The 10,101-nt window shown below is 53.1% G+C and overlaps 2 protein-coding genes across 2 annotated transcripts; one reads left to right on the top strand and one right to left on the bottom strand.

Moving 5' to 3' along the window:
• Positions 1–910: 910 nt before the first annotated feature.
• Positions 911–3,083, top strand: RAB17 (RAB17, member RAS oncogene family; the record flags this gene model as incomplete). Its single annotated transcript, XM_080347186.1, has 5 exons — positions 911–1,091; positions 1,459–1,610; positions 2,038–2,163; positions 2,372–2,465; positions 2,974–3,083. The coding sequence occupies 5 exons, from the start codon at positions 911–913 to the stop codon at positions 3,081–3,083; spliced, it is 663 nt and encodes a 220-aa protein (XP_080203312.1).
• Positions 3,084–4,846: 1,763 nt separating this feature from the next.
• Positions 4,847–5,384, bottom strand: PRLH (prolactin releasing hormone; the record flags this gene model as incomplete). Its single annotated transcript, XM_080346696.1, has 2 exons — positions 4,847–5,019; positions 5,285–5,384. 2 exons carry the CDS (start codon positions 5,382–5,384, stop codon positions 4,847–4,849), a joined length of 273 nt encoding a protein of 90 aa, XP_080202822.1.
• Positions 5,385–10,101: the final 4,717 nt, after the last annotated feature.

Below are 10,101 nucleotides of genomic sequence, written 5' to 3'. Positions count from 1 at the left end.
TGCAGTGACAGCTCCCTCCAACAGTGAGGCAGTGTCACTTCCTTGAGATCAAGGCTGGGAGAAAGGGGAAGATGCCACCCAGGAGTGTTCACATCCACTGCCATCTTCCCAGGGTATGGCCAATGCTCCACAGTGACTCTCTTCAGGCCAGGTTTGAGGCGACCACTGTTATTTTGGGCTGTGCTCCTCCACTGTCCCAGGTCACCACTCAGCGTAGCTCCACCCCAAGTGATGCAGAGTCACTCTTCATGGTGCAACAGTCACAAGGGCATGAGACTTCACAGGCTTGTTCCGTCCAGGGTTTCCTAATCCACAGTGAAGGAGCATGTGCTGTCTGCTTTGTGTGATACTGTCCTCAGTGGTGCTTGAGTCAGGTCCTCGCACTCCTGCTTTTTCACCCTGGCAAGCAACATGTTGACTTGAAATCGTGCTGCCACAAAGTCCATCAGCTCTTGAGGTCCCCTGGGCACTGTCTTCAGCAAGCTGGTTGCAGCATCACCTCCATGCCTGAGTTATGCTCTTCTAACCAAGATCCACAATAAGAGTGGAACAGCAGCCTAAGCTCTTTGGCAGGACTTTGGGGAATGAGAGATGCTCAAGAGCAAGGCATACCCATTAAGTGTTGTGATTCTACCATTAACTTGCTCCAGAAAGTTAAAGGAGAATGCAGCCTATCCCATCTCCTTGTCTACATCCAAGGCGGCCTCTTGCATCAAGTTGCTTCCTAAACACCTCCACCCTCTGGTCATAACTGACAATAGCAGATGGTTTGATGGATTAAATTTGATTCAGGATATTAATTTTGTTCTTGCTTATTTTGAGGTTAAGCCCCACCTGCCCCACTGCCACTAGTCAGAAGTTGATGCAGGAGGCTCAGCTGATGGACCTGGGATCGCTGCAGTGTGTTTTGATGCAATTGGTTTCCTTGCAGGGCATGACACAGAAAGCAATCCCAAACACCTCCCTGGAAGGGGTTCATCCCACCTACATCTACAAGGTGGTTCTGCTGGGGAACACATCAGTGGGAAAGTCAAGCCTTGCCTACCGATATGTGAAGAATGACTTCAAGGAGTCACTGCCAACTGTGGGATGTGAGTGAGTGGCTTCAGTAGCTTGATGGCTCTGGACAAGAGACCAGGTCTGGTGCCCTTCCTTGCAGCAGGGTGGGATGCAGGAGAACAGGTTGGTATATCCTGCAGTAGCACAGACCCACTTTTGAACATGATGCAGACTCGCCCCAGAGCCAGACCTCCTGTGTCACTCTCACCTTCAGATCTCTGCAGACCATTTTCCTCAGCACCAGACTGTAAGCAAAGCCACATGTAACCTGCACAGATTTGGTTTTTTGTGCACTAGAGCATTGTTACCAGCCCTTGGGATGGGTTTGACCTCACAGCAGTGGATTGGAGCTCTCTGCCCTTGCTGCAAGTGAACATGCACCCTGCATCTTGCTTGCAGGCTCCTTCTTCACACAGACACTCAACCTGGGGGTAGCCACCGTCAGGTTTGAGATCTGGGACACCGCAGGCCAGGAGAAGTACCACAGTGTCTGCCACCTCTACTACCGGGGCGCCCACGCCGCTCTCCTTGTTTACGACATCACTAACAAGGTAAGGCAGGGGATGCTGATCCTGTTCCTGCCGAGCTGCAGCAGCACTGACAGGGCAGAGGTGTCTAGATGATGGTGTTTGTCTTCGGCAGAGCAGAAAGCAGTACACGAGCACCACTTGAGAAGATGAATGTACCACCTGGGATGTGCCAGGGGCTGTCCCTGCCTGTGTATGGCCCAGCCACAACCCCAGGGGTGATTTCTGCTGCCATGCAGAAAGGCCGCACCCCATCCAAGGCTGATTTATCCCTGAATGTGTTTGAGGGACAGTGACCTGTTTCCCTGAGAGAGAGGGCAATCGAAGAACCCCCACCACATCTCTTCCATCCCCTTTGTTTTAGTGCCACCTGTCCAGGTTTGCTATGCCTGAGATGAAAGGATTAAATCAAAACCAGATCCATGGGTGATTTTTGTCTCCATCTCTCCAGGAAACACTCAACAGAGCAAAGCTCTGGCTGACTGACCTGGAGAAGGAATTCCTTCCTGATGAAATTGTCATTGCTTTGGTGGGCAACAAGACGGACCTTGCTGCTGAGCGAGAAGTTGCCACCGAGGTGAGTGCATGTGGTGAGCCGCCAGACCCACTCATCACCTCCTCGCCAGCAAACACTGGGTTATGTCATAGCAAAGCTGAGAGTTTAAAAGGCTTTTGGATACCTTTAAAGTCCCCATACAGTTACTTACCTGCCATGAAATGCCACCATAGCTGAACAAGTAGCCCCAGAGAGGGCTGGGGGAATAACTCTGCTTGTCTCCACCCAGGAGGGGGAAGAATTTGCAAGGACCAAAGGCCTCCTGTTCATGGAGACATCTGCAAAATCCAACCACCAAGTAAATGATATCTTTATGGCCGTAGGTAAGTTTTGTGATGGCTCTCAATGAGAGACAAAGTGGCTGAACCACAGGCCCCAAACCTCTGCTTTGAGGCTGCAAACACCTCTTCCCCCATCTCAAAGATGACCCTCTTCATTGCTCATGCTTGCCACCAAGGTTTGCTTCCCAGCTGGTCCAGCCTGGCAGCTGGCACTGTGCCTGACAGCTTCAAGATTCACTGCCACAACAATCCATGGTTTCAATGCAATATGTCTCTCCTCTCAAAGTAGAAGGACAGACAGATCCATCTCAGGATGCTCCAACATCCTGATTTCAAGCCCTCTCTCAAAGCCACAATTTTCTTTTGCTTTAGTATCCAGTCTAGGTGTAATGTTGTCCCCAGTGTAGCTGTTCAGTAGAGATCTAACATGGTCACCATGGGATGGTACCAGTGCCATCAGTGGCTCTCCTGGGGTAGGACAGTACAACCATCACATTCTACTCCACCAGCAGGAGAACTGAGCCTTATCTCACTTTGTGTTTCTTGCTAGCTCAAGAGCTCCTGAAGCGTGAACAAGAGAAGGCATCCAACCCATCCCCTTCCCGTGGGAGGTCGGCAGTTGATCTGGGACAGAGCAGAGTGAGGACTGGGTGTTGCTGACTGTGAGGACAGGCAGCTCTGGATGTCGGTGGTGGCTGTATAAGGTCTGCAAGAGGAGCAATGACAAAGCTGGGGCTGCAGAAGCACAGGGACAGCTCAGCTCAATCACCATCCTACCTGGAGCAAGGTCATAGCCCATCTTGGGGGCACAGGGCCTCTTCAGCTCTCCAGCACTGGCTTCCTCCAAGAGGTAAAGCCCAGGGATTTCTTCCATCAAGTTTCTGTTTCCAGAGAAGAGCATGACCCTCTGGCACTGTTACCACCACCTGTGACTGATGACACCTCCCCAGCCCCAGATGCATGTCATCTCCCTCCTGTCCCATCTCATCTGAAAAGGGAGGATTTAGCTTTCTGGAGCAAGGCAGGTGCATCCTGATAGCTTTACACCCAGGCTGCAAATAAAGAGACTATTACTTTAGAGGTGTGTTTTTTGTTTGTTTGTTGGTTTTTTCCTGAGCTGGATGTCATCCTGCAGGCAGGGACCACAGGAAGCCCAGAGGCAGCAGGGCCCAGAGCCAGTACTTCCCTTGCTGGACCCATTTGAGCCCTGATTGCCTGGGACCATGCTGCAGGGTGGAGACTCACCCCATCCTCTTGAGAAGTCACTGATTTATCACCAACACAAGAGCCGGATCTGTGCACAGAGCAGGGCCAAAGCAAATGCCAGGTGTCACGGCACCCTGCACCTTGCTGGGCCTCCCCTCCCTGCATTATACATGTTACACTGCAGGAATGTGCCTTGGCTGGAAGAGAAGATGGAAGCTATGCCAAGAGGCATCGCAGGGCTTCTGCAGCCTTCAGCCACTGCACCAACCCAGCCCATCCAAGCTGCAGGAAGGAAAGAACTGTCACTTGTACAGGGAAAGATGCTCTCTCACCTGCTCTATCCCAGAGCACCTGAGCTGCCCCCAAAAGCATGCCAGTGCCCAGCAAGCCCAGGAGCTGCTGGGCTCCGGGGAGATACTGCCTTTTCCAGGACACCTGTGGTAATTCCAGCAAGGCCATGGGCAAAGAGCAGCACCACTCATCCCATCACAGGGCAATGCAGCTGCTGTTTTTTTCAGGGCATGGCTTGACAGAGACTACAGGGGCAAGGCTTGGCCAGGCTGAGTGTGGCCACAAGGCAGCAGACGCCCTCAAAGATGCTCTCCATGTTGAGGAGGGAACCACAACACCCTTTGCCCAGGTTTGCCAGGTCAGGTTGCATCCCAAGGATCCCCCCAGAACCCCACACCACCCAGGAACACCCACCTGTGATGCTTCCCCAAGGCTGAGCTGTCTCAGGGCAGGACAGGAGCTCCTTCCCAGCAAGAAACAGGAGCTGTTGCCTCCTACTACTTAAATCCCCTTCCTTAGGGCAGCTGAGAGGCAGGGGTGCTAATTGCCACTCATCTCCCACACCTGCCTCCTCTCTCCTGAGATTAACCCTTCCCTTCCCTTCCCTCCCCACACAGCTCCAGACTCCCAGTGCTGGGCCAGGAGTGGCAGGCATGGATGCGATGGGCTGAGGTTCACCCTTCCCTGTGGTCCCTCTCGCCCCCAAACTGGAGAGTGGAGAAAATGCTCTTGCCTGGGGACACAGCTGCTGCACTGCACACACCACCAGGGCAAGATGCAAAACTGTGGCAAGAATAGCAATTTTTGGAGGTGCATCCCCAAGCACACGACTTGCTGCAGCCCCCTGTGACCTCCTGTGCTGCGTTTCGGAGTAGAGAGTCCGGGACACGGGCTGAGAGGAGAAGGGCTTTTATTGTTGGTTCATCTCAGGGACTCCGCTCCTTCCGGGCGGGCTGGGGATGCAGGTGGGAGGGGCCACATGCTTGCCATCGGCCAGCGCCCCCGGGATGGGTGCCCTCGCCCAGGGCTCGCCGCCTTCCGAACCGCCCCACTGGCCTGATCCCGCGCCCCGTGTACCAGGAGGGGTCGATGTCAGGGTCTGCAAGGCAAAAGTCAAGGAACTGTCAGGGGATGATGCAGGGGGGGACATGGAGGTGGAACAGGGCATTGTACCCAAGGATGGGGGGCATGATAAACCCCAGGGGACTGGGAAAATGTCTGGGGGGTGGGTGTAAAAGCTACTGCAGCTGCTGTTTCAAAGCCAACCTTTGCTTCTGCATAGAGACCCCCTGCCCCCCAATATGCAGCTGAGCCTGGGAATGCAGAAGGGGCTGGGGGGAGTCCCTTACTCCTGCTCTCCTTACTCCTGATTTCCATGGAGTGCTCGTAGACACGGCTGTGGGTGACGGGCAGGGTCAGGCAGGTGAGCAGCAGACACAGGAGGCAGGCGGCCCCCAGCTTCATTCCCGGCACTCTCTGGTCGCGATGGCTTGGCCCCAAAGCCCCCTGGCGATTCCTGCTGGTGCCACGAAGACAGAGGCTTCTGACGCAGCTGTGGAAGCAAAGGCCATCACAGAGACACCCCACTTGGATTAGAGGCTCGCAGGTTGAGCACCCCATCAGGAGGAGAAGGCTGAGATGGAGGGGATGGGGCAACTGCATCACTGCTGCCATGGGGCTGTTGTTCCCATCACAGCATCCCTGGGCCAGCTGTGATGCAAAGAGTTTGGGGCAGCTTGGTCAAAACCCAGGGGTTTTGCTGGAACTGATAGCTCAAGGGAAAATCTCCTCTGCAGACATAAGTTGTACAAATCTCCTGTTAAATAAAATAGATTTTTGTCCTGGCCTAGTGCCTTAGGCCAGGCCTGGCATCACCTTTTCTGGCTAGGACCCCTAGCACACCCACGATGGTGGAACTCTGCAGCCCAGGAGATGGGAAAAAAGGCCAGCGCCAAAATGTGGGGCTGGAGGCACAAATAGGTTTTGCTGCCAGATACTGGGTGATGGATGGACCATGGCCACCTCTGCGCCCTCAGCACCCACCCCGGGAGCCAGCTGCTGAAATGATGAACCCAGAGCACCCTGTAAGATGCTTTATAGCATCAAGGCAGTGAGAGGGACTCTGCGGGGCAGGCTGAGTGCCGAGTTTGATTTCTGCAACCACCTGCAATGAGGGAGCTGGGCAAGGTGCTGAAGTCAGAGAGCTGCATTAAGCAGGACACAGTGGGCACACAGCAGAAGCCTATCGCCAGGGTCTTTTGCAAAGTAAAAGTTTTCAGCGTGCTGGGCAGGAGCCAGTCTGGGCTCTTGAGAACTCAGGTTTGCTCTGGCCACTTACTTTTTACAATCCCCTTTTGGAAACACCCCCCCAACTGGCTGGACAGACACAAAGACATGCACACGCAGGCAAAGCAGCGCACAGGAAATTACTCAACAACAGAAGCATCACGAGAGGGAGAGAAAAGCGGCGCTCCCCTGTGTTGGAGCTCCACTTACCGCGGTGAAGTGAGACGAGGTGCTCGTACGTTGTCCCGCTGAGCCCAGCAGCCACCGTCTGAGCCAGAGTCCCCTCTGGTCCCCGTTTTTATGGCTGGTTTCATGCTGATGTCAGAGGCGAGCCCCGGCAGTGACAGAGCCGGGGCATCTCCCCTCCCCGCCATCCCCTCTCATCAAATCAGCACAGGGATTTTCATGACTCAGAAGGGACTAGCATTTCATCTCCCGCTGGCCACGACAGATAGTTTGGGAATATGTTAATCCCTGTCCTCAACTCAGCATTTTGTTTGGACGAGGGGAGGTTTTCTGCTCCATCACCCTGCCTGCAGGGAGCCCCTCACTCAGTGCTCTCTGCAGGAGGTCAGTGAGTGATGCCACGCCTGGATCCTGCCGCTGCAAACCCGCTCCATCACAGGGGTTATGTCAGGTGCCACCACCCTTCATCTTCAGATCCCCCCCAAAAGCTGCTGTAAAGAAATCAGAAAATTAAATGCAGAGAAAAGGGGAAGGCAACTTGATGGGATGCACTGACTGGCAGGGGCAGGCTCATCCCAATGGTGTGGGGGCATCAAACCTCCCATTTTTTGAATTGGTTAAACCACTCTCAGGTAAAGGTTTCTGATGATGTTTGTTCTGCTGGATGCAATGCTGGAGGAGGCAGCTTCGGTTCCCAGCACAAGGCAGGGGCTGTTTGGAGTACAAACACATCCACCCCACGCAAAACTGGAATTACTGAGACTTTTTGGGCAGAGACCAAAATATGGGCATCTCTGAAATGATGGGTTGGTGAAGACACTGTCATTGGTCAGGTGTGGGTGGGAGTCTGCCTGTCACCTCCATGTGGGGTTGAGACCACCCCAGGACAGATCATCTCTGCTGCGGTTGACTCCAATGCCTCAGTGCAACCGGTGTTGGGGGACAGTCATGGTAGGAGCATGAGAAAGAGGGTGATGGCTGCAGAGGGACATCAAAGATGGGGAAAGGGTTGAAGAGAGGAGGGAAGAATCCCCCATAATCCAGGGAAACTCAGACCCTGGGGTCAGCAGCAGGAAAGGAAAGGAAAGGAAAGGAAAGGAAAGGAAAGGAAAGGAAAGGAAAGGAAAGGAAAGGAAAGGAAAGGAAAGGAAAGGAAAAGAAAGGAAAAGAAAGGGTGCTGCACCTTTCCTGCCCAGCAAAAGTGCATCCTGGGGAGTGGGACACGATGCAGCTGAAGAGGCCATCAAAAAGAGTCTTGTGACAGGGACTCCATTACCACCCGGACAGCAACTGCCCTCTCTCTCTCTTCAACAGCGTCCATTCCATTCCTTCTGGGAGCTTTACCACGTGCAAAGCTGCCCATAAGTGTTGTGTTTGAATAAAGGTTGTGTTGTGAGTGCTTGGATCGCTTTTGTGGGGATCGTGGGCATAAGGTGCTGGCTGCTCAGCTGCCACAGAGTCAGGGAGCATTGTGCAGAAGAGCTGATGGGATGGGCTGTGGTCTCTCTGATTCTGTAAATCAGGCTCCTCCTTGCGTCCATGCTTCCTCATCAGGGCAGTGAGAATAACTCATCAGCCTCCGGAAGGTGGTCCATCCAGTGCAGCAGAGAACGCAGGAGCAGAGCAGGTTGTTTGTTGCTATTATTTAATACAGATTTAAAGCAACCCCTTGATGTTGTGGGGTTGTGTTTTGGGTGGCTTCAGCTGCCAGATTTGCTCTTGGGTTACCATGCAAGTCAGAGCAGTGCATTTCAGGGTCAGCCTCTCCTTGCCCCCACACTGTGCAACCCCTTCACCTGGCTGGCCTCACTGCTGGGTGCCACTGACCCACACTCATCCCAACTGCAGCTCTGTGAGCACCGTTTGATAAGTCATATTGCCATCCCATTCGTCACCATCTCCCCGTGTTCTGCTTTGGTGTTGCTGATTCGGCTCCTGTCTGCTTTCACCTGCCTAAGTTTTAAAGTGAAGGGTGCATCAGCTAGTTAAAGGAGAGGATAAGGAGAGAAAGGAGCCTTTGCTCAAGTGAGCTGAAAAAAACCACACTGCAAAACGGGTCCTGGGTTCTGGACACAAAACTGGCTTTATTGCATGACTTAGTATACATATATATCATGTCTACACAAGCAGATGGGGCAGGAAAATGGCAAATAACAAGACTACAGCCTGAACGATGCCTTAGTCTGCACTGCTGAGGTTCACGGCAAGGACTTCTATGCAGGGTCAAGCATCCCAATAGCTGCATGTAAGGACTTGAGTTACAGCTGAAGCTGGGTACATTGTGGTTGTGGGGAAGGCTGAACCCTGACACTAGAAGGGTGAGTGCAAACCCATAATGTTGCCCAGATCTTGGTGGAGCTCCCTTCTGCCAGCCAAGGAGCTGCTGTTCTAGCACCAAGGCCAGCTGAGCAGCAAGATGTGCACCCAGCAATGACACAGTGTCTGGGGGAGTTTCTGCAATGGCAGTGGTTCGCACTTACCCTTTTGAACTTCAGACCAGAAGGATTTCATTTTAAAATAAGAAACTGGTTTTGTTTCCAGCTGGGAAGCCCAGATTTAGAAGACTGCTCTGGAATGACCGTGGGACTGATTTCTAGGCAGTTAGCAGTCTCTACTGCTACCAAAGCCAAACGTATATGTTACTTGCATGAGAATTCACACTACAGCTCATAATTAAAGTGGTTTTGATCAGATGCACAAGAATAGCCTAAAATGGTCCTGGCCATGTGGCCATGGATGGGAAACTGCCAGCATCGGTCTGACATCCCTGCTCTGGCTGCAAGCAATCCTCCCTGCATCACCCACTGCAGGAGAAGGGAGGAGGTAGGAGGTGGGGACTATAAAGGACAAGGAACAGCAGGTACCAAGCAAAATATTTTTAACATGAACCTTCTTCAAATTTTCCTACAAGAGAAAGGAACCCCCTGCCCATCCTGATGTCCTGGACATGGGTATGGGGCCAGGTGCTGATTCACTGGGATCAGCGGATGTGGAGAATTAAATGCTGGAGGAAAATGAGCAGTTTGAGATTTCTGGAGATGAGCACTATCAATGCTGCTGTCACCTGACAGGAGCCCAAGACCAGACCCCAAAGGCCATCACAGCCACTCCAAAGGATCGAACGGTCCTACAATCCCATCATTAGAGATATTTTCCTCATCCACAAAGTGCTGCTTGGCACAGGTTGACCCCTCTGCAGAGCAGGAAAAGCCTCCAGAGAAGCTCTTATGTTCTGCTTGCTGGAGTCCTTCTGAACTTGCTGGCATAGCCTTGCTGGGAGAGGGGACACCTTTGAGAGCTAGAAAAACAAACCAGTCCCCCGTAAGCCGTCTGGCCTTTCTTCCACTTTTCTTGATACTGCTTCCTGCACACCTCATCTGACTGGTGCCCAGATTGTCACAGCTGCTTCGGGCATGGTGGCAAGAAGCCTCAGTGGGTGCTTGCATAGCTTTGTGTAAAGATCTGTTGGCCAAGTGCTCGCTTGGAGGGAGTCAGCACTGCTCTCACCCTGCTTTGCTGCTCAGGGAAGGGAAGCGACACTCTAAGGGACAAGTTGGGACCAGCGCCAGCATGCAAATCCCAGCCTGGGGTGCCTGGGCTCCTGCTCTGCCTGGGGTACCCCAAGGGCTCCTGCTGTCAGCTCCTGCTCAGCACCAGTCTGGAAGAGAGCAGGAACAGGCCCCAACCATGATGAGATGACTGCGATAGA

The sequence above is a fragment of the Nesoenas mayeri genome (genome assembly GCF_963082525.1).
Source record: "Nesoenas mayeri genome assembly, chromosome: 6".
Classification (NCBI taxonomy): domain Eukaryota; kingdom Metazoa; phylum Chordata; class Aves; order Columbiformes; family Columbidae; genus Nesoenas; species Nesoenas mayeri.
Note: the sequence above shows the minus strand (reverse complement) of the source record. Positions and strands in the feature narration are given on the sequence as shown.